This window comes from Panthera leo, chromosome B1 (genome assembly GCF_018350215.1).
Source record: "Panthera leo isolate Ple1 chromosome B1, P.leo_Ple1_pat1.1, whole genome shotgun sequence".
Classification (NCBI taxonomy): Eukaryota; Metazoa; Chordata; class Mammalia; order Carnivora; family Felidae; genus Panthera; species Panthera leo.
This window is the reverse complement of record NC_056682.1, coordinates 43,850,187-43,874,001: the sequence shown is the minus strand read 5'-3', so window position 1 is coordinate 43,874,001 and position 23,815 is coordinate 43,850,187. Positions and strand designations below refer to the sequence as shown.

General features: G+C 42.4%; 1 protein-coding gene across 10 annotated transcripts in view; it reads left to right on the top strand.

Moving 5' to 3' along the window:
- TACC1 (transforming acidic coiled-coil containing protein 1) overlaps nt 1–14,892 on the top strand; it is a 120,576-nt gene extending 105,684 nt beyond the window's left edge. For 8 of the 10 annotated variants that reach the window (XM_042934804.1, XM_042934813.1, XM_042934808.1 and 5 more), the window contains 7 exons: nt 411–536; nt 2,157–2,233; nt 3,344–3,387; nt 4,791–4,951; nt 5,770–5,876; nt 8,960–9,080; nt 10,130–14,892. In XM_042934804.1, the coding sequence (XP_042790738.1) occupies nt 411–536; nt 2,157–2,233; nt 3,344–3,387; nt 4,791–4,951; nt 5,770–5,876; nt 8,960–9,080; nt 10,130–10,198 (705 nt within the window). In that variant the 3' untranslated portion in view covers nt 10,199–14,892. Of the gene's footprint in view, nt 1–410; nt 537–2,156; nt 2,234–3,343; nt 3,388–4,790; nt 4,952–5,769; nt 5,877–8,959; nt 9,081–9,412; nt 9,607–10,129 lie in introns of all 10 variants that reach the window. The other 2 variants (XR_006201594.1, XM_042934805.1) reach the window with 2 other exon arrangements.
- Nucleotides 14,893–23,815: the final 8,923 nt, after the last annotated feature.

The following is a 23,815-nucleotide window of genomic DNA, read 5'->3' as shown; positions in this document are numbered from 1 at the left end:
CCTGGCTGAAGTCGGACGCTTAACCGACTGCGCCACCCAGGCGCCCCAACATTTATTTATTTTTGAGAGAGAGAGAAACACAGAATCCGAAGCAGGCTCTAGGCTCTGAGCGGTCAGCACAGAGCCTGACGTGGGGCTCGAACTCACGGATCGTGAGATCATGACCTGAGCCGAAGTCGCACACTTAACCAACTAAGCCACCCAAACGCCCCAGTTTTTCCTTTAAATAACTACTTTAACTAGATTTTTTTTTTTTTTTTGAGTTTCCTGCTGTGTTTTTTTTTTTTTTCTTCAAACGTGTTTTTAAAGATTGTAATCAATGTAGCAATGAGGACGCTATTGAAGGACGCTATTTGGGGTTAAGAAGCTGAAGCCCGAACATATTAAATGTAACTTCTTCCTCCCCTCAGGGACTGTTGGAGTCATCTGTGGAGAAGGCCCCCGTGTCTGTGGCCTGTGGAGGGGAGAGCCCCTTGGATGGCATCTGCCTCAGCGAATCCGATAAGACAGCTGTGCTCACCCTCATAAGAGAAGAGGTAAAGGCCCTCATGTTCTGTCCACTTATCACTCCCATGTCTTTGTCAAGCCCATGTGCCAGCAGGTAGATTCCATCTCTGTTTGGCTTGAGTTATCCCCTCCTGGAAGTTCCTATTTCCTGCAGCTTGTTGAGCTCATATAAAGGGCTCCCTGTAAACTCTGCATTGGTGCTAGAGTCCCGACATTCTGGTGTCCTGGGGACAAAGCCGACAACACTTCTTTATCTTTCAGCCTTGAAGTTTTTTAAATATCAAATTCTGCCGACTCTACCCACATATATAACTAAATCAGTGCCTTCCTTTGACAGATATGATATGTTCATGCTTAAAAATTTCTTAAATTTGCAATAATATAAGATGTCTCTTACTTTCATCCATTCTTTTAAACAGTTCAATTCTTTAAACAACTTCAATTCTGTGTTCAAAATAGATTACTGCTAGGTCTTTCCTGGATGATCTGAAAAAATATGAAAGACGCTGTTGCCCAGTTACCACTCTCTCCCATTATATTTCTAAGCTGTATTTTGTATGTTTGGTTTGTGCATCTCTTGTTGATTCCACCTTTTTTTTTTTTTTAAAGAAGGGAATTCCCTTGCTGTAGCAATTTTATTTTCATAATATAATAGGAATAGTTAAGAGCCTCTGATATCAAGGCCTTTTAAAGCTTCAAAAAATAGCATTAAGTTGATAATGGGGGATGTCAGCTGGCCCTGTTGTCAGAACTCGGGAGCAGTGGTGAGGAGGCCTACCAAAATCTTGTCAATGAGAAAAATGACCCTAACTTCCTCCTGAGAGCGAAACTGTGAGGTGATGCCCTAATGGAGCAGAACAGGCATGTGCCTCGTCACCTCAGGCAGATGGGCTGGCTGCTAGCTTCTTGAGACCCTGACTAAAGGCACAAAATAAAGAATGTACCAAATAGAAAGAGAGAAGCATAGAGATGTAGAATAAAAGGAGGGCAGTGATGCCCTTCTAAGCTGTGCCTAGGCACACAGAGTTTGAGGTAATGAGTTTAGAGTATTTCTTCCCAGTTGGCAGGGGCACCCCAAATAGGAATATGGGTTCTGGTCTGACAAGCAAGATCCTGCCTATGGTGAGATGGGTGCATCTGGCTAAAGGATTTGAACTTCTGAGCCCCTAGTTGTGACTTCATTCTTATCAAGCAGAGATCTCTAAGGAAGAGAATGTGCTGGTCATGCTAATGCTCTGATTTTTCTTATCCTAAGTAAAATCAGTATTTTGGTTAAGGCGCATCTCTGCCAGGCAGATAGCTCTTCTTTTGGTGTCCTGTCCCAGTCACGGTTCTGGGCATGCAGAGCTGAGAGCAGACCCTGGACCCTGGCAGAATTCACAGAGATTGTGATTATCACTTGGAATCTTCCCTGGGGGATGTTCTGTTCACCCCTACCTTGGTGGCTACATTTCTGCCATCCTGTGTGGCAGAGAGAACATTTTTCCAGATGCTTGTGAGCATTATACACAGACGTTGAGACTTTATATTCCTCATGGAGCTCAAATGTCTCAGGATGCACCTGGTTACGTGTCGTTTTCAGTTTCCAATCTTAAATTCAAACTGTAATAGATTCAGTAAAACCAAGCTCTATCTCTATTACAATTTAGATAATCACTAAGGAAATCGAAGCAAATGAATGGAAGAAAAAATACGAAGAAACCCGACAAGAAGTGTTGGAGATGAGGTTAGACTGGAGGTTTGGGGGAGGGATTGGATACCTTTATGCATTATTAGATTTCATATAAATGAAGTGATGAAAGTATTTGCTTACCACAGAACCTGGTGTTGAGAACTTGAGGGCATTGATATTTGCACTTTAATTTGTGACTGTGACAGCATCTTTTTATGAGGATTGCTGACCAGTTATTCACATACAGTAGCTTCTTGTGGGATGTTGAGAACATTACATGTAAGCAGAACCCACATGATTCTTGTCTTTTGAAAAGACATCAATTTGTGCAAAGATATCCATTTGAACTGAAGAATAAGATTTATCGACATACTTGATTCTGGAGGCATTATAATCTATAATACTTTTCTCAAATTAATTATGCATGATGGCTTCAACTTTCATCACCATCAAATAGATTATAAAAAGCATGTTAACCGGAAACAAAATTGATTGACCTTAAATTGAAATCTTTTTTATTTTTGCTGCTCATTCTCTAGAATGGAGAGTTAGAGGCTGTGAAATAACTGAAGATAGGATCAAAGAAGAAGAAAAAAGCATAGTTTCTACATTTGTGTAGTCAGCACTTGAATGATTAAGACATATTTTAAATATGCCCGCTCTAACTTGTAGCTCTTGTATTACTTGTGTTTTGAGCATTTCCTGGGTGTGAGGTCCCATGCCAGGTGTGGCGGAGAGGAAGGGACAGCCCCTGCCCTTAGAGAGCTTACGGTAGCCATCATAAAGGACTTGGATGCAGGGTAACAGTGATGGGCACCACCAGTGACAGTAGGGAGGCACACAGGGAAGAGCGCCAGTCCCTGGACAGGGTCGGCAGGGTCAGGGAAACTTTATGGCACTTCACTGAAAAGAAAGGTTAACACGACAGGGTGATCTTTAAAGTCTTTGAATAACTGAAATGCTTTTGGAACTAAGACCGTAAAATAAAACTTGTGACTGAATTAGAGGGGGCAGGCTGCCCAAAAGGGTAGATTTGTTCATTTGAACATCGTTCAAGTACTTATTTGTTGAAATGTTCATTTGTTAATGTGTTTAATTGTTTGGGGCAGCATTTCAGGAACGTCTATTGAAAAATCTCTTCTGATAATTTTTTTTTTTTTTAAGGAAAATTGTGGCTGAATATGAAAAGACCATTGCTCAAATGATTGGTAAGGACTTTTTTTATGTGTGTGTGTGGTGTGAGCCATAGGTTCCGTGGATGGTTTTCAAATCAGAACACAAGCTCGAGCATCACCTAGATCCGGTTGATTCTCACTGTTTGCAGTGGTTGTGTTCTACAGAGTTGCCACAAACACAGCGAATGCTGAATACTGAACCATCGCTTTAGGGAAAGTACAGGGTGAGGTTGCTGTGGGCCTCTGGTCACAACATTTTTGTCAGTACATAACCTTGTCTTATGTATATTTGTTTAAAGACATCTCATTTAATGTTGACTCGTTACCATTGAACTCCTGGCCCACAGTGCTATCATTCATGCTTGAATGAAGATTATCGGATGAAGGTGTTTTCTCCATAAGGCACATTACAGCCTTAGGAGCACTAAACAGCACTTTGGCCCTACACTTGGGGGCCATTTTAAACAGCAAAAATCACCAACAGAAAGCACAGAAATGCAGAAAATATCATGGTGTACTAAGTAGACTGAAAAGGACACTTGTTTACAGTAGGAAACAAGAAGGCAGTGTCACCCTGATCAGCCTTGGCTTGGAATGTGCCTGTCAAGTGACTTAAATGTTTTGCCACTCTGCGCATGACCGGGAATGCACCACAAGTATTGATTTTGGGTTTGCAAATAAATTTTAGCAAGTGGATGAATTCACAAATACACAGTCCACAAATAATGAAGATAAGCTGTACTTACGTTCATTTCAGAGGCCAGCAAATGCTTGAATTGTGTGAAAAGCCCTCCACCTGGCCCCTAGAGTGTTGATGGCCTAGCCACATCATTAGTGTCCCGCCCCCCCCCCCCCCCCCCCCCCCCCGTGGGGTCTTCGTTTTGGCTCAGTGTCCTTAACTCTGCCACAAATCATATTTCCCTCATTTAGACCCACTGGTACCTTTTACAAAACAACAGTGGTTGGTTCTCTTATTCCACTGAATTTGGAATAACTGAGTAGCCAATATCAGCAGGACTGACTGCCTAAGTCTTTCTCTACTTAAAGCACTTCTTAAGCACTAAAATCATACTTTTTACAGTCCATATCACCTCATGCCTTCCCAGCATGGGACCTTTGTCATTGCTGTTCCTCTGCTGGAATATTCTCCTGGGTAGCTGCACAGCTTCTGCCCTCCCTCAGCAATTTTGGGTCCCTAAATCTTTCTTCTGAGAGAGGTCACTATATGAAAACGGAACCCCCACCCTTCTTGTTCTGCTTTGTTTTTCCCCCATCACTTGTCAGCAGCTGTCTCCCCCACTAACATAAGTCCTCGAGAGGAACTTTGCTATGTCTGCTGCCGGGGTCCCCCACCAAGAATACTGCTTAGCTGACAGAGGGCAGCTGCTAACAATCTGTTGAAGGAATATGCCATTACTTTTGATTGTGGTTCACAGAAGATGAACAGAGGACAAATATGACCTCTCAGAAGAGCTTCCAGCAACTGACCATGGAGAAGGAGCAGGCCCTGGCTGACCTTAATTCTGTGGAAAGGTCCCTTTCTGATCTCTTCAGGAGATACGAGAACCTGAAAGGCGTTCTGGAAGGGTTCAAGAAGGTAGCATGTCCTTTTCCTTTTGTCTCTGGAGTAGTGTGTTTCCTTGGTAATGGATCTTTAAACATGTATGCCAGAGGTGTGGGTAGCCTTCTAAACGGGAGTTGGGGGCCCATGTATCATTGGTCTTGTATCTTCTGTTCCAGTGAAGCTGGAGATTTTCTTTTCCCTTTTTTCTTTCTGTGGTGGTTCAGGCATCTGGCCCACCGGGTGGCATGTTTTGGTCATTTCCTCTCCTGGGTCAGGCCACAGCCAGAGTGTGGCATGGAGTAGAAGAAGTGTGGAACCTTCAGACCTTAGGAGACTTCCAGAAATTGTTTTTGATAATTCCCCAATTTAATATTAGTAGAAGGAAAATTTAGCCCTGAAAAATTCAGGCAACATATTCTAGAAGAAAATAAGTATAATGTTTCAGATTTAGATTGTAAGTGGGCATATTGATTCAACTTAGTTGCATATCATCAATAAGATACATTTATAGCAGTGAACATTCTTTACTGTTTCCGTAGGAAAATAAAAATGAGACTGCCTAGTTTCCCTACAATGACACTCAGAATGCCTCCCTAAACTAGGTTTATCAGTGTCACTGAACCTTACTTTGTTTTGAAAATTTATACGCAAAGAAAGTATCCAGAATTTCTTCAGTAAGAATTACATGTGCCTGTTTTGAATGATCAGAGTAGAATTTAAAGGCATTTGAAGTAATGAGGTTTTCTCATTTTAAAAACAAAAATGAAAACTCTGATACATGGGATGTCACTAGTTGAAGAAAGATGAAATGACCAGTTTTTTTTTTATTTTAAATTGTCACTTTGGAACAGAATGAAGAAGCCTTGAAAAAGTGTGCTCAGGATTATTTAGCCAGAGTTAAACAAGAGGAACAGCGATATCAGGCCCTGAAAATCCACGCGGAGGAAAAACTAGACAAGTGAGAGCTCTCAATGAGATCTGTTTCATGTTTTGTGATGTTGTGGGGAGATTGAGAAAGGCCAAAAAAACCACCCAATGTTGTTTTGCAACCCTAGGTTGCATTGATGTGTGTGTGTATGTTTTATTATTTAATTTTTTGAATAGTATCTTCACATTAAACATTAAAAAGAATAGAATAGAGATCTATAGGATCTCTCTCCCACCCTCTCCCTTGTCCCTGGCTCCCCAGCTTTCCTCACCCAGGTGATCAGTTTTTGGTTCCTTCCATCCCCTCAGATAAACTTTTTCCCTTCTTCTCCCCTGTCCTAGCTAACAGCTCCATCACACCACATGATCACTTTTTTTTTTTTTTATGTGATGAGAATCTCCTTTTTTATACAGATAACAGCATACTTTGCATTGTTCATTTAGTGCTATATTTTGGAAACCTTTCCATGTCAATCCATGAAGAGCTTCTGTATTTTTCTTAGCCTCCATATGGTGTTCCAGTGTTGCAATGTGTCATTTATTTAACCAGCCCCCTCCTTCCGGACACTCAGGGTACTTGCCATCCACTGTGAACAGTGCTGCAGTAGGTGACCTGGTATGGTTCTCATTTGGCGTGCATGTGAGTTATCTATATGCTAGAAAAAGGATTGCTGGGCCAAAGAACATACAGGCTTATCTTTATGATAAAAAGTGTCAAATTGCCCTCACCTGACTTTCATCCATTTATCCCTAGGCTAGGTGTTCGAGCATCTCTTGTCCTTATGGCTTTGCCCACAGATCAAATTTTTGGTTTTCTGTAAACCCAGTAAGATACAAGATAGTATTTCAGTTTAGTTGGGGATTTCTTTTTTTGACAAGCAAATGGAGCATTTATTCAATGTAGTTTTGATTGTTGTTTACCTCATGGAATTGAACCTATTTGAGCAGCTATCTGTACGTGTACTTTCTGTACCGTGAATAACTATTCTTTGCCTGGTTTTCTATTGTCAGTTTATATATTATTCATCTGTAAATATATTATTATATTTATGTACTAAGGATGCCGGCCTTTTGTGATATGAGTCTTGAATATTTTTTGTAGTTTGTCTTTTGGCTTCTGGTGTTTTTTGATATGCAGAAATCTGTTTGTTTTTATGTAGTGAAATTTATCAGTCCTTTTATGGCTTCAGTATTTTCTGTCATGGTAACAAAGATCTTCTCTGCTCTGAATATAAAATATTCTCCCATGTTTTCATTCTAGTACTTTTATGGCTTCATTTTTTTAATCCTTAAATCCAACACGTTTGGAATTTATCCTGGGGAACAGTCTGAAGAATGCATCCAACTTTATTTTTTAACTAAAAAGTAATACTTGTACATTTTGCTGTCTATCTTCATATTTGTAAAACGTTTTAAGTTCCCCTCTCTCATTCCCACCCCCAGAGATACTACTATTAAAGGTTTATTAACAGAAGCACCTGGATGGCTCAGTTGGTTGAGCATCTGACTCTTGATTTTGGCTTGGGTCATGATCTCACAGACGTGGGATTGAACCCCGTATTAGGCTCCATGCTAAGCGTGGAGCCTGCTTAAGATTCTCACTCCCTCGGGGCGTTAGGTGACTCAGTTGGTTAGGTGTCTGACTTGGTTTGTGGCTCAGGTCATTATCTCACGGTTCGTGGGTTCAAGCCCCATGACAGGCTCTGCGCTGGCAGCATTGAGCCTGCTTAGGATTCCCTGTCTCCCTTTCTCTGCCCCTTTCCCTGTTGGCTGTTTCTGTCTCTCTCAAATAAATTAAAAAAAGATTCTCTCTCCTTCTGTCCCCCTCCCCGGCTGGTGCATGTGTGGATGCTCTCTCAAAAAAAAGGAAAAATTTTTATTGTGTATCCTTCCAGTTTTTTCTTGACACCTTTATAAATACTACCCAACATGGCTTTGGACTTTTTTAAAAATAACATCGGAGTCCTAGGATACAAATTTCCTTTTTCACTTAATAGTATATATGGCCCTTCTCCGTGTCAGAACATCTAGCTCAGTCTAATAATTTGTGTTAGGTTGTAGGACTTTTCCATTCCTTACTGATGGGCATTTAGATAGTTGCACAGTTTTTCAGTTGTAAACACTGCTGCAGTGAACATCCTTATGCACAATCATTGTGCAACATGGAAGTATTGCTGTGGATACTTAAGGTTACGTAAGGGAGTTGCTGGGTCAGAAGGTGTATGCATTTTATTTTATTTATTTATTTTTTAAATGTTTATTCATTTTGAGAGAGAGGGAGAGAGAATTGCAAACAGGCTCTACACTATCAGTGCAGACCCCAGTGTGGGATCTCAAACTCACAAACTGTGAGATCATGACCTGAGCCAAAATTAGGAGTTGGATGCTCAACTGACTGAGCCACCCAGGCACCCCAGGTGTATGCATTTTAAATCCTAATAGTTACAGCCATCTCACTCTCCGTGAAGACGGTGCCAGTTTTCACTTCCCCCGTCAGTTTGTGAGTCTGTTTCTTGCATCTCGACCATAATGGGATAAGATCATCCTAGTTAATATTTGCCAATCTGATAAATTTTTAAAGTTTATCATTTAAATTTGCATGCCTCTACTAATGGGTTTTTAGCATCCTTTCATCAATTAATTGGCCATTTATCAATTGACATTTGTAGTTTTAGAATTTTCTTTTGTATCTCATTAATAAAGTCACTTTTAGTTCTAGTGTCCTAGATGTCAGTGGTTAGCATCCTGACTCTTTGGCTGTGATAATCCCACAGATGACCCTGCCTGCTATTGGGTTAAAAAACAAATCTAAGATTGCTGTACAAAGTGTCACATGATTCCATTTTCTAGTGACATGTGAATTTTGAAGTCACTGTGGCCTATGAGATTAATTCTACCACTGGTTTGCACCTTGGAAATTTCCTTAGCAGTTGTGTATCCACTGAAGTTTTATAAATTTAAATGGAATGATTTGGGTCACCAGTTTTTCTCTTATCATGAAGCCCTGTTATTCTGTGTCTCACAGATGTCAGAAGTCTTGACTCCTTAGCTGTGACCTGTAACTAACCATGAGCTTTTTGTCCCTTTACTCCACAAACAAAACACCACAAACAGAGCCAATGAGGAGATTGCTCAGGTTCGAACAAAAGCGAAGGCCGAGAGCGCGGCTCTCCACGCTGGACTCCGGAAGGAGCAGATGAAGGTGGAGTCCCTGGAAAGAGCCCTTCAGCAGAAGGTACACAGAGGGGTGTGGGGTGACGACCTGTGAGCCACATGGTTTTCCTCTGTGGCCGTGGCTGGCTTGTGGTGGATTTGGATGAAAGAGAAGCCTCGTGTTTTTGCCCAGAGTCAAACTTTGATCCAGCTGTTCTGGGGACTGATTCAGGTGGACACGAACAAGGCAGACCACGAACTCCCAAGCCTCTGAGTAGGAGCCATCCCCAGGCAGGATGCAGAGAGGAAGTTGCATTAACTAAAGGGGACAAGATACTTCTTAGGTTCCGAGGTTACCTTTTTTCTTTTTGTTTTTTATGTAATATATGAAGCCATCTTCCCCCTTGATTGCAGCTTTATCCTCCTGGGGACGTTGGCAACATCTGGAGGTGGATTTAGTTGTCACGACTGGGAGATGCTACTGGCGTCTCATGGGTAGAGGCCAGAAGTGCTACTAAACATCTAACAGTGCACAGGACAGTCCCTACAACAAAGACTGACCCGGCCCAAAATGCCGGTGGTGCTGCAGTTGACAAATTCTGCTGTAGGTAAATAAAAATCAGGTCCCTATTTCTCGCTACTCTGTGATTCTTAGACTTCATTTTTTGTGTGTCCTCTAGTGTTTTTCTTCCTGTGTCTCCAGTTATGTGCTCACGTGTATGGCATCCCTTCAGCTAGGGCGAGGGTTTCGATCTTGAGGTCTGCTAACCCCTAGACAGTGTTCCCTGGGATTACTCAGACTCCAGAATACTTGTGTTTTTACCAAGTATCACAGGTAATTCCCATGATAACAAGAGAATTGGGGAACTGAGACAATTATGGGCAAGCTGCAGAGGGCCGGTGGTCACCCTCATCCCCTACTCAACTGAAGCATGACTTTATGAACACGACACGAACATTTTTCAGGGGACAAGGTTCCCTTTCTTTAAAGGGTCTCTGACATAGGAAAGTTACCAACCACTGAGTCAGGATGTCTAGGCAAAGTGTGGCCAGTCTTGGGACTATTTGGGTGTAATTGCCTTGATCTCAGGATGCAAAGTGGCCTACAGCACCATGTCATTTGTCTTTCAGAACCAAGAAATAGAAGAACTAACGAAAATCTGCGATGAGCTGATTGCGAAGTTGGGAAAGACTGACTGAGTCTCCCCCTCGTTAGCTCAGCAGGTCTGCATTTGGCTGCTTCTCTCTTAACCACAGTTATCTTGCCTTATCCAGGAAAAATTGCCCCTTTGCAGAGAAAAAAAAAAAAAAACTTTAAAAAAGCACATGCCTACTGCTGCCTGTCCTGCTTTGCTGCCGACACAACAGCCCTGGAAGGATCCCTGGAGTATCGCACAGGCCCGGAAGGAGGGGCGTCTGACCGCCGTCCGCTGACAGGTTCAGTCAGACGGGCTGCTAAGTTTAGGGTCATGATTTCTCTATCATCTTTAGTCCATTTAAAAGTCTTCTTTTCTTTTCCAAGCTCGTTAAATTTGGGATTTTGTGCCTACTGCTTGGGCTCATCTCTGTCCACCACCTGTCTGAGTTTTTTGGTGACCTATTTATTTCATCTTTGAAATTTAATGTTCAACATTAGTGGTTTTATTTGGGGAAATAATTTGGCCTATTGTTATTTCTGGTTTATAAGCAAGAAGGGACTCTGAGTACCCGTTTATACACGCACACACACACACACGTTTACATATGCTGCTCTTTTTTCTCTGAAGCATAGTCAAATAAGAGCTTCTCCACAGAAGACCGTATTTCCATAAATGTATAACCCTATCTTGAAATAGAATTGTGGCCTAGAGTGCCAACCTCAGAATTTAGGGAATGGTAGGTATAAAGACCCCAGACTCAGGTTTTACATCTGGGGGAGACTTTTTGCCAGTGTTTCATTGTCTTGGTATTGGGACCCTCCTTGGCCTTGATAGGTGCGGCCCCTTTGGGGTCAGTCCTCAGACCACACGGCAAGTGGCCCTGGCAGGCAGGAATCCCTCAAAGCTGGGGTTTGGCGAGTTGGTCCCAAAGCAGTTCAGTCTCCTCTGCTTCTGTTTGTTGCTTCAAAATCAACATTTACTCTTTATTTATCATCTTGCTATTTGAAATATACAAAGAAAGTCTACTTGTAAAAAAAAAAAAGGCTTAGGTGATCTTCTTTAGTGAAAAGGTAACTGTAGCCGCGGTAGCAGTTAGAAGGTGAAGAAGCAGTTTTTCACAAGTGTGTTGTGTTGTTCTTCAAAAAAAATTTTAAGGCAAAAAAATCCTTTCAAACTTAGATGGTAGAATTTTTAACAAAACAGGCTATAAAAATCATGTGAGCCACTCCAAAAATCACGTTGGGGATATTGTTGAACGAAGAGCATTGAGTCCCAGAGCAGAGGAGTGCGGGAGCAGAGCTGCACTCAAAACCAGACTCCTCAAGCTCTTCCTGCGCTTGGGTCACGGAGTGGGGGCCTTTAAACCCAAGATGGAAATTTTCCCCGTGATGCCGGTGAACTCCCCTCCATGTGGTAGGCAAAACCAAATCCATGCAGTGTTTTAAAGCACTCTTGTTGTCTTAATCTTACACTCTCTTCACGGTGATACGCACTCTATTCCGTACAAGTAAGTTTTCGTACCTTTCTTGTAAAACTCTTGCATGATCCAACTTCCGCAACAAATTGTGCCTCGTGGAGAACCTCTATAGATCTTCGAACATGCATTTTTTCTTTAGCCGTGTACTGTTCACATGGGTGCAATCTTCAGCCCCAGGGAGGTCAGTAGTGTCCTTTAAAGCTAGAAGTCACGTCTTACCGATATGCATTTATCGTATTTGGTGCTTAGGCTGTATTCTAAAGCCTATTGTCTTAATATTTTGTACAAAACAAGAACAGCAGAAATGATCTGTGGTTGGAGAAGTGACTTGACAATCACGTGGGCTTTGAAAGCAGTTCCATGTGGTCTCTGCACACGGTCATAGTGCCCATGGACTGCTCGTGTCTCCAGTTGCTGGAACTGGTTTCTGCTGCCAGTCCTCTGCTCCTAGGGAAATTGTGCATTTTGCAGAAAGGAACGTTGCTAAACCTTTTTACTGCTGTGTTTTGGTGAGACAGCCATGTTTATTTGTTTTGTATGGATCTGTTTTAAGCATGAAAGGCTTATAGTGGTCTCCATTCTAAATCCATGGTCCTCCATTTAGGCTTCATGTGCATATTTAAAAAGTAGCTGTGTGTTAAAACCAAGGTGACGACAATCCTTCCCTAGCATGCTGGCGGAAGAGACCCCGTAAAGAAACCCCGGTGGGTGAAGTTGCTGCATAAGGATTACGAAAGGCCCTGGTCAAGTAACTTTTGCCGCTGTCCTCTCGGCCACAGCCAGTACAAGGGAATGTTCTTCCTTCTCATTTAATAGATGGATATTCTCCAACAAGAATAAAAATGGAGCTGGCAAATCAAGAGAATATCCTGGGCTGAAAGAAGTTATGTTTGTTTCTCTTTAAAAATAAGCAAAAGCAAAAAAAAGAACCTTTCAAAATTTTGGAGAGTAAGAGTTTAGCCTAGAGCTTTGCTTCAAAGCATGTGAGGGCCATTACTTGTTGGGTAGGAGGTAGTAAATCTTGTCACAAGAGTGGGAAGCAGAGGTGAAGGGAAGCTGCTGTCCCAAATAGCTTTGGGAGTACTAGGTGATCGACCTTGTTGAGACTCTGGACCCAGAGCCATTTCTTGTTTTTGACTTTGCCAAAATGTGGATAGATAGTCTTTATCTAGAAGTATTTTAACGGGAAGATTTAGTGTAAGACAGACCAAACAGTTTGTCACTTGGTTGGCTAGTCAGTTACAGTCAGACCTCCTGAGATTTACTTTATTTGGAGAACCTCCTGGAAGCCAGTGACCTGCCCAAACCTTTTGTTCTGGAAATATTGAGAAGCCCAGTTTTCTCACATGGTTTCTAGTTTCTTCAGACCCAGCCCAAATTAGGAAGTGCAGAAGCACATGATAGTGAAAACCTCTGAGGATCTGGCAGCCTTCCAGAATGATATGGAATCCAAGGGGAGATTCGTGTTTCGTCCTGGAGCCTAGCTCAATTTGAATTTGATTTCCAGCCAGTTACCTTTCTACCTGTCCCACACTTTGTACGATCCTCACACAGATACTTAGCTATTTATGAGACAGCCCCGAATTAGCCCTGTTTATAAATGGGGAGCATAAAGTGCCCCAAATGTTCCTGGGCTGATTGAGCAGCCAGAGTAAAGCGCTCATTTTAAGTAAAGGTAACAGGAGGCCTGTTGGTGGCTCTGCGAGCTCAGAATGGAGTTTTGAAGAGCAAGCATCAGTAAGTCTTGTGTGCTGTGGTTGGAGGTGATTCAGCACATCCTTTTTTAGTGAAGTAAAAGCTCTAACGCTCCCTTTAATTTCCTTTGGTTCTTCACTACGACTGGCAGCCATGGCCTGAATTACACGTGACTGCTGCCACTGTAGTCTTTCTGTGACCGTGCAAGCTTACTCTTGGACTTGGGGTTCTTACTTTAGCCTCTTGTTGGGAAGAGAGAAACTGGGTGTTGAAAGATTAAATGTTTCAGGCAAAGGATTTTAAAGTAAAGATGTATATATTCTGAAGAATGTAAAAGATAGCAGATTATTCTTTGCTTATTAAAGAGTAAATATAGTCTGGGAATCCCAGAATGCCAAGCCAAAGGTCTAAGAAGTCATCTTCTGTAAAGATTTTAATAACGTAGTATTTTGAGGAGACTTCTGTCCAAAAAGGTTTGACTGGCCTCCAGATTCCAGTGGTTTTATGAAGAGCAGTGTATCACTGAAACCTTGGTCTCCCACACAGTAAAGGTAAAAAGAACTGATACACTAGACAACTTCTCTCTGAGGGTCTCATCTGGAAGGTACTGAAACGGCAGCATTTCCAGTGAAGACCCACTCCCTTGTGCCCAGAGCTAGCATTCTGGAGACTAAAGATTGCACTTTCCGCAGTTCTTCGTCCAAATGCGATCCCATTTCTGTGCCTCTTAGCATGCAGTTAGATTTGGACAAACAAGATTCCTAAGGAATGACTTTATTAACTATAATATGGTTACAGCTATTACATATAGATATATAGGTATATAGATCCTGGTTATAGTTCTAATATGGAGATGGCCCATGTGATGCCAGCCTGTGGCAGTCTGAATAATGCTTTAACCCATCTGGAGGAGGCCAGGCACAGCTGAGGTGTGGCTTGAACCTTCCCTGTATCCATTCTTCACTCTAGGGCCATGAAGGTGTCACTTTCTCCCCCTCTGCCTTTTAGTGGTATCTGAAATACACAAGGTCTGCCCCAGTCACATTGTTAAACCGATGCTCTGTGAAGAACTTCCACGTGGACATACGAAGATTTGAACTGACCCCACCCCCTGTCCAGATACAGGGCATCCTGCGTTCCCAACCACCCCGCAGCTTCTTCCCAGCCCCTTCTCACGCCCGGGGACAGGATCCAGGCCTTCCTTTATAAACCTCACAGGTAGCAGTAAGCTTGTCGGTGTCGCCATTAGCAAGCGTGTGTTTGCCAGTAGATGCCCATTTGTACTCACGTGCCAACAAGTACATGTCAGCTGCCCATCTGCTTCCGCTACGCCCCCTCGGGTGCCGGGAAGTGTGTGAGGAACCTCTCGTCAGGAGGCGTGAACGCTGCACTGACTACTGCTGTCAGGATCGTGTCGTGTGGAATAATCATCTACATAAATTTTATATGCACAGTACTTCCCCTTTTATATGTCAGGTAAATATTTGTAAAAGTTATACTCACACAAATGAAATGATTATAATGATTACTAATATATTTTTTCCATGTTTCATTGCCTGAATAAAAACTGTTTACCACTGTTAGAGCTGGGTGTGTGAATGTTTTCCCCGGTTATAAGTCATTTTCTCCCCGAGCGTGAACATTTCTGACAGCATTGCTTTTTTAAGAGCTCCATATTTCAGTCTAAAAATAGACAAGATGACATTTTTACTACACTCATTTCATGAAATTTTATGCATTTGGTGGGGTGCGTAATTAAAACAAACTTTGGAATTCAGACCTTGCCGTATAAATTTCCATGCCTTCACATCTGTGCAAACAAAGTTTTTAATTGAGTGCTGCTTAGTTTTGCTTAGAGACTGCCTGCCGGCCCTGGCATTTTTCAAGTCCTATGTACCGAAGTCAACTCAGCTCTCTGACTCCTCGGAGGACACAGGATAAAGCCAGAAGTGTGCAAACGTTGCAGGAGAGCGCACAGAAAATAGTGGACGTTTTAGGTTTCTTCTAGGTTAACACCAGGAAAAACTTTTTCAGTACTGGCCACGCCGCTCTCTGCTTACAGGGGTAGGGGGACTGGGCAGGACATTTCATGAGTTTGATTGCCGGAGAAGATGAATGAAAAGGCTGCTTATGGCTGCACTTCACAACCTGGTGGGGAACCACTGCGAAGGGTCAGAACACTGTCACTTTCTTACCGTTGGCCGCATCTAACACATCACAGCCTATGAAGTTCCTTCCTAAAAGGAAGGTTTCCCACTAGTGTGCTCCTGAACCGGCAGGAGGCGGCACTGGCTTTCGCTAAGTGCTGGTGACAGTAGAAATCTCATCATTTTCTAAGAATTCTTGGGAAGAGTAAGATGAAAATTACCTTTCTACTCTTACAGAATTTTATTCTTAGGTAACATCAGACCAAAAGTTGTTTTCACACTTTTGCAAATAGGGGGATCATGGGATCATTTTAGTGAGTGACAATCCATATTTTCGTAAGAGAATCCACGACAGGAAGTAAGGAATCACACCAGGGTAAGTAGTGTTTCGTGAAATCTGTTTCAGAAGTGTGTGTACTAGGTCATGACGAAAAACTAATTTCTTGCTATGGCTGGTGGTCGAAGTATGAAAAAACAGTCTACCGACTTAAGTCCTTTTGCATTTATAGAAACAGGCCTGGGGAGAAATGTGGCCAAGATTGTGCAGCACTCAAAATGGGTGACAAAATTGTCACTTCGTCCTTTTCAAGCTCTTTAAATACAAGACCTCTCATGTTTGGATAATGTAGGCATTTTCTAAGTTTATAGGTATATGAAGACCAAACAAAATGCCTCTTTTCTGCATGCATTTACCAAATAAGTATTTACCAAATAAATACTTGCTGCCTCTGCAGAGTTCAAAGTGAACCGTGCAAAGTTTCCACAGCTGGTTGGCAAAAGAGTTGTTTTCACATTTGACTGAAAGTTCACTGAAATATAAGTGATATGCCGATTAAAATTTCTTTCCCAGCAGAAAGCCATTCCTAATCTACATTTCTTTGCCCGGTTGTGACTTGTAGGTTATCTTATCTAAGGTGCCTGAGGATGGGGACACAATGGTGCTTACAGATAAATCTAACCCCCCAAAACAGGACAAGAGGGCATGGAACTCTTACGTGCTGTGGCAACCACCAAGTGCTGAAGGAGTCCGGGAGGAGAGACAATGTATTGGGAAGGACACACAAATCGTGTGGAGCACCAGGCCATGTAGACCAACACTTGGCTCAGACTGGCTTTAGATCCAGCCTCTCCCTTATGTCACCTGCCTGAACTTCAGTTTTCCTAACTAGGGATAATGGGTTGCCACCTCCCGAAGAGGAGGTGAGGACTCTGTAGGAATGCACACATAGTGCCTGGCCCTTGGGCCCTTAAGGGATAGTGATCATTATCACCTAACACTTGGAGTCAATGAACATTTCCAATGGAGACTCCCCCCTTACAGCCAAATGATTTTGCTATGAGACATCTCTAACAAGGCTTCAGAAACTTCAGTTACCTAACTTTGTTCTTTTATTTGAGGTTAATAGGAAGTAGAAGTGTGGAGGATTCGCCGAAGACACATCCCAGAGTTGGGGTGATTAAGCAATGAAATGGGAATGGAAGCCGCTGTTGGTACCACAGGCTGTTCCAAGCCCTCTCCCATGCACCCCCCATACACACACCTGTACCAGCTGTGAAATGATAGATCTCTGATCTCTAGTTTTCCTTCAGCAGAATATGTGGGTCTTTGTGGGAATATATATTATGCAAGAACAGACCAAAGATAGAATTCAGTTAACAATTTCACTTTTTAGCTAATTTAAAGGAAAAGATAAGTGACATTTGAGTCCTCTGTGCACCAGATAGGTGCCTTTACAAACATGTCACGTCAACAATTCCATGCCAGTGGAATTTTTTTTTTTAACCGATGGGGAAAATGAGGTTGAAGAACACTGGCCACGAAGGAGTTAACTGGAAGGTGGAGTTGGCATGAGAACCCAGGTCTCTGATCTCAAATCCCATCCTCAAGGCCAACTCCATGTTGGGGGACACTTTGGAACGTACCCTTCAAGAGTGCAGAGGATGACTTTCTATTCACCAAATGAATTTTCTCGTCCTTTCCTTATCTCAAGTGGGAATATTTCAGCGGATGTCAGAGAAGCTGTTGCATAGTGTCCCCACAGTTCAAGAGTGTGACAACGTGAAACCTAGTCAGAGATGTATAATTGGTTACTGTATTGGAAAGGCACTGTTACAGGAAAACGGAACTCCAGTTCTACCTCTCGGGCATCCTGGCTTTGCAGAAAGAGCTTGGCATGGGAGAGGGAACCATGGGTCCTAGTCCCGGTTTTTGTCAACTGCATTGAGTCAGGCCTCAACCCCCTCCTTTGGACTGAGAATGCTAGCAGGTCCCTTCCTCTGATTTCTGATTTCACAGGTCTGCCCAAAGTGCTGACTTAGAAGGCAAAAGGTCTCCCGGTTTCCCTTTCAAAATCGTTCTGGAAAGGCCTGTCTTCAGATGTACGGACAATAGTGGACTTGCCACAAGTTGGTGGGTCTCAGGGGCTGTTTTCAGCGTCCACTGTGGCCGCAGCGTTCAGAGAGGTGAGCGCCAGCCCACATCACACAGGAAGGGAAAAGGCCTGGGCCCAAGTCCCAAGCCAATATCCAGGTTTGTGCTCATTTTCTCAGGCCAACTGCTCCAATCTAGGCCTTGGTTTTGTCTGCAGGATGAGGTCGGGTTTTATCCTCCAAGCATCTCCCAAGAGTGTATTACAACCACTGTCCCCATCACGCCCATGACTCAAGCTGACCTGTGCTGAACAGTTCCAGGGCACCATGCCCACGGACTCAGGCGTTGGGTTGTGCACCCTGTGGAGACAGCCAGCCTGTATCATCTTGCCTTTCTGAGAAAAATTCCATTGCCAAAATGTGTTGAGTTCTCAAGATGTGCAAACTCATAATCACAAGTATTCAACCGTAAGACATTCTATAAACGTAGGAATTTTTTGTTCCAGACATCAAAAGTGACAGCGCAGTTGGCTAATTTGATGTATTCAGGCATAGTCACCATATTTTACAAAAATCTTAAGAGTCCAGACAGACCAGTTCAGACCTCAAGGTGCCGCGCAATGAAGAACGTGCCTGAGATTCCACCGCAAGGGTGGCATTTACTGTAATTTGTCATTTATAAAGTTCTGGTTTTTCCAGACACATTTTTTTTCCTTTGCCCTTTCAATTGATCTTTGTAACATTACTAGCTTTCGGCAAAAAAATAAGAGGTCTAAAATAGCCTATTTCCTGCAGCAGCTTCCAGTGCAAATGTGTATGAATGGTCACTGGGGGGCTCCACTCCAACTGCGAGTCAAAACCCATTTGGGAGGATGTGAAATAGAAACCAGAAAAGAATGCTCGTTGTAAGAATGAACAGTGAAGGGAAGCACCGAGCTGTGGAACTTGTATTTCACCTACACATAGGTGCACTGGCTTGCAATTTTAAATGACTTAGTTTGACGGTCTGAAAAGTTAAAACAACAAAACGAAACAAAACCAAAGACAACTTGAAATTTTGAAAGCCACTAACTGCAGGTTATGAGGAAGGGGTGTGTGTGTGTGTGTGTGTGGAATCAGTCACGTGTTTTGTGGGAGCAAAAAAGAACTTACAACTGCAATGTCCATCTCTTAAAAGTAAGCTACAGGGTTAGAACACTCAGTAACCAACAACCACGGTTTATAGTAACTTGAAGAAGTCAAAACTAGAACAGGAACATGAAGCTGCGTTCAGAAAAGAGGACATAATAAAATTTCCTTCCTAATGCTCGGTTGAGAGGGAAAGAAAAGAGGAAGTTGGGGGGGATAAAGAATAAAAGCCTCGAAGCCTAAAAGTGCTCTAAAAACTAAAACCTATTTGGAAAAAGAATGACAGCAAAATTCTCTGCTTTCCACAATCCCCACCGTCCTGAATGCTCCCTCCTCCATGGCAGCAGAGGGCGGGCTCCTTAGGTTCAAAGCCCCATTTCTGTTTTGCTACCAGTACTACAAGCTAACCTGACCCAGGTCCAAAAAAATGAAACCCCCTCCGTTAGAAGCAAGACTTCTCCCTGATTACAAGTTCTTATCCTAAACTCCGTTTGCACAGTTCAAGTCTAAATTATATTTTTTTAATGTTTATTTATTTTTGAGAGAGAGACAGAGTGCAAGCAGGGGAGGGGCAGAGAGAGAGGGAGACAATCCAAAGCAGGCTCCAGGCTCTGAGCTGTCACCACAGAGCCCAACGCAGGGCTTGAACTCACAAACTTTGAGATCATGACCTGAGCTGAAGTCGGACACTTAACCGACTAAGCCACCCAGGCGCCCCTAGTTCAAAATTATAAATGTGTACATAAGCAGTAAATTATCAAAATCTTGACCAGATTTGGGTGATTTTCTGTTACCATGAATGCCATTCTTCAAGTGAATAACACAAGCAATTAGGATGCTTGTGTTCAGCGAATAAGTGACTAAGTCATGAAGTTACCAGATGTTTTTAGAAGTGTGATAAAATTTGAAGTTGAATCCGGGAGTTTGAGTCAGCGAAATAGGTCTAAGGAAAAAACCAAGAAGTTTCAGCACAATGTCACACAGGTGGAAATCAGAGAATTCCAGAGGAATGGTGAAATAATGGGTCAATTGGAATATTTATTGAAATAACCACCAGCGTCTCTAAACATTTTAAACCCAGTTTGGAATAATTTTAGATTTATAGGCAAGTTGCAAGGATTCTTTAGACGTTTCTTCCTTCTCTTGTCGTTAGCTTTCTACTTCTCCCCTTCCCTATTTCTTATCCTACCATTACAGGGTTCCAAGAGGGTCTGAGTGTTTACTGAGCATTCACTATGTGCCAAGTCCCGGGTAGGTGCCGATGGGGGAAGCTTAATCCATTTCTTTCTCCCTTGTATTCCCCAGGGTTTCCCCTTCTTTTTTCAAGCATTATTGTACTTTTGTGGTATGTTCCACAAAGGGACAAGGAAGGACTAAGAGCTCTTCACCCCACCTTAGAAACAAGCATTACTGTGGTTATAGCTGAGTGGTGGTATCGTGGGCCACCTCTTTTCCAATAAGGTATATTACCTTAGTACATTTTTTAAAGCTACAAATCGATGTATGATGATTTGCCATAGATGAAAGAAAGACCCCTTTCCTTTTCTTCCCTGCATCTTCTTTGCAAAGCACCCGAGTCTGGTTGAGAAGAGAGCTGGGTGCCAGACCTGGCCTCTGTGGTGGGGCTCTGGACAGTCACCGTAATACCGTGGACCCCTTTCATCACCTATAAAATACCGGGAGTTCAGACTCACTCTGTGACTTCGTGTTCTTTTTAACCCTGCATATGTGTGTAGGTATACTAATATTTTAAATGTGTCATTTAAACTTGAGCTCTTTTCCAATTTCTGTTCAGATTTCCTTCCTATTCCAGATCTGTTCTCCTGACACAGTCGTTCTCCTAATTCATTTGGTCATAGTTATACACTGAAAAATGCTTTTTATGGAATTCTTGTTTGAAAGTCCACCATCCAAATTAACATTTGCCTGAGCCGTAAATGAAATCAAATCATAAACAGAAATACAGCTGTACCTATGTGTGTATACCTTTAGTACCTCAGTGTTCATGGACTTGTGGTCTTCAGGGAGGACAGAGTTCACTTGGCTGGAGGCAAATGCTTTTTGTTCTATATGGGAGACGATAAGACTGAGGGGGAGGGAGGCATGTGCACCGAGAGGCAAAGCAGGCAGCATCTGTAGATTCCAGCTGGGTCCGTTTCAATTATGTAGGTGGATCAAATTCTGGGCCTATCTGTGCTTTTGGCCTCCGATCTGCCATTTTCCTAATTCTGGAAAATTCCTAATTCTGCTCTATGAAATTGACCCCTGCCAGTATAAGATAGTCTGACAGTTTTTCTAGCTTCTCTGGAGAAGGCATCCTGTAATGTGATTCTGGTCCCATTTTTTTGATCAGTAGATATTATTTAGACTTATTTCTATTTTGTTCTAAAGAAGAATTTAAGGCAGTTTACAGGCAGGGTATAAAAACCATTGGAGTCACTTAAGATTTCAGTTAAGACTGATTATGATAAAGGACTTGGTTGGTGCAGTTGGGACTAGTCACTGCCACCACAGGACGGGCTTGGCCAAGCCAGCCATCAGCCTGTCATCACTACAGATTGAATATTTCTGAAACGATTTAGCAAGTTACTCTCCTAAAATGCCTCCCTTTTGCCTTTAAGCCTTTGCTACTTAATTCAATATTTTTCGAACATCTATTACATGACAAGGACCAGATTAAAGGTGGTGTGAATAGGCATAATTCTCGCCCTTCATGTACCTGTTATCTAATTCAGGCAAATGATGGCCTGAGGCCAAATCTGGCCCACTGCCTGCTTTCCTATGGCCCTCAAGCTAAAAATGGTTGTTTACATTTTTAAGTGGTCAAAAAATCAGAAGAATACTTCATGTCATGTGAAAATTATATTAAATTCAAGTTTCAGTGTCTGTGGATAAAGTTTTTTTGTAATACAGTCACACTCATTTTTTTAGGTAATGTCTGTGACGCTTTCATATCACAACAGCAGAGTTGAGTAGGTGTGACAGACAGTGTTTGACCTATGGAATCTACGATATTAACTATCTAGTCCTTTACCACCCCCCCCAAAAGGCCAATCCCTGTTATATCCAACTAATCTATTGACTGTGTTCTTTCTTTCTTTTTTTTTAAATTTTTTAATGTTCATTTATTTTTGAGAGAGGAAGAGAGAGCATGAGGCAGGGAGGGGCAGAGAGAGGGGGAGACAAGGAATCCAAGCAGGCTCTAGGCTCTGAGCTATCAGCACAGAGCCCAATGAGGGGCTCGAACTCACAGACTATGAGATCATGACCCAAGCTGAAGTTGGATGCTTAACCAACGGAGCCACCCAGGTGCCCCTACTCTGTTCTTTCTTAGAGTTTGGTTCTGCTGTTCTCTGTGCTGGAGTTACAAAGGTCCTGTCCTAATGGGCCTCACACTGTAGAGAGAAGTGGAGTCTAACACAGGAAAAAGACCTTAATAGTGACATCACAGTGAACTGAGTGCATATTATAGATAAGAACAATCCTCACGAACACTTCGTGCTTCTGTGTGCCAAGCACACTCTCAAGATTGTACATGCATTAACCCACTTGGTCTTCAGAGTAACCCTAGGAAGTGTTAAAAAAAGTTTTAGAAGAGGGTATAATCATGACTTTTGTTCGGATATATAAAGTGAACACACATCAGAGATTTTATTAAACTCGTGTATTAATGAGGGAACCTATAAAATGTTTAAGTGGCTCAGAAGGGAACCCAAAGAGCCTACAGAGACAATAGGGAATTCTGAAATAAATGTATACAGACAAAAAGGGGTCTATCTTCAAGGCAATAATGCATTCTATGTGACACAGTTCATTGGCATTTCTATGGACAAAAATTGTTTTCATTGGTATCAGCTTCCTACAATTTATAGAGTTGAAAAGAAGCTCAAAGATGAAAGATGGACGTAACACAGATGAATGAGCTAATCACTAAGCTTTTCTTTGCCTATCTCAAAGTGGCAATTTTTTCCCCAACAGAATTCACTACTACAGTGTCCATAAAATATATTTTTTATAGCTAGAAGATGTCCTTCATGATGTAATGTATATTTCCTCTGTTTCCAGATTTCATGGACACCTTATCTTATTATCCCCATTTTGTAGATGAGGAATCTAGAGCAAGTAAACTTGTCCAATGACATGTGGTAGCCTGTGGCAGAATCAGAGTTAAAATCCAGGCCAGCTTAGCACGTCTATGCTCTGTGCATGTGATGAATACTCCCTTGGGCAGGACGCCTAGAATCTGCACAGTCCCCACTGGGCATTGAATGGGATGACTTTATGAGTGACTTAGTTATTACCTAGGGGTCTCCTTGGTGATATGGGTAAGATTGACTTGAATCTGCCTTCCCTGCCTTACGTGAAAAGTCCAATACTCTCCCCCAAATTACTGAGAATTCTAGAGGCTTACCTTCTTATGCTGAACTTTGGAGCTAGCTTCCTTCCTCCAGTGAATTCTTATTCTTCATCCTGAATCTAATGGATATTTCTGTATCTTTATGCTTGCATTGGCTCAAAAATGTACCTTAGCATCTTATTTATTTATTTTTAATGTTTATTTATTTTTGAGAGAGACAAAAGAGAGCACAAGTGGGGGAGAGGCAGAGACAGGGAGACAGAGGATCTGAAGCGGGCTCTGATCTGAGAGCAGAGAGCACAATATGGAGCTTGAATCCACCAACCGCAAGATCATGACCTGAGCTGAAGTCAGACACTTAACTGACTGAGCCACCCAGGCGCCCCCCATTAGCATCTTTTTTAACCTTCACCAAAGTAATAGCAACAACAACAATAATAAAGAAGTCTTGTAGATGTAGAACCACTGCAGAACAGCAAGCTAACATTACAGGAATGCCACAAC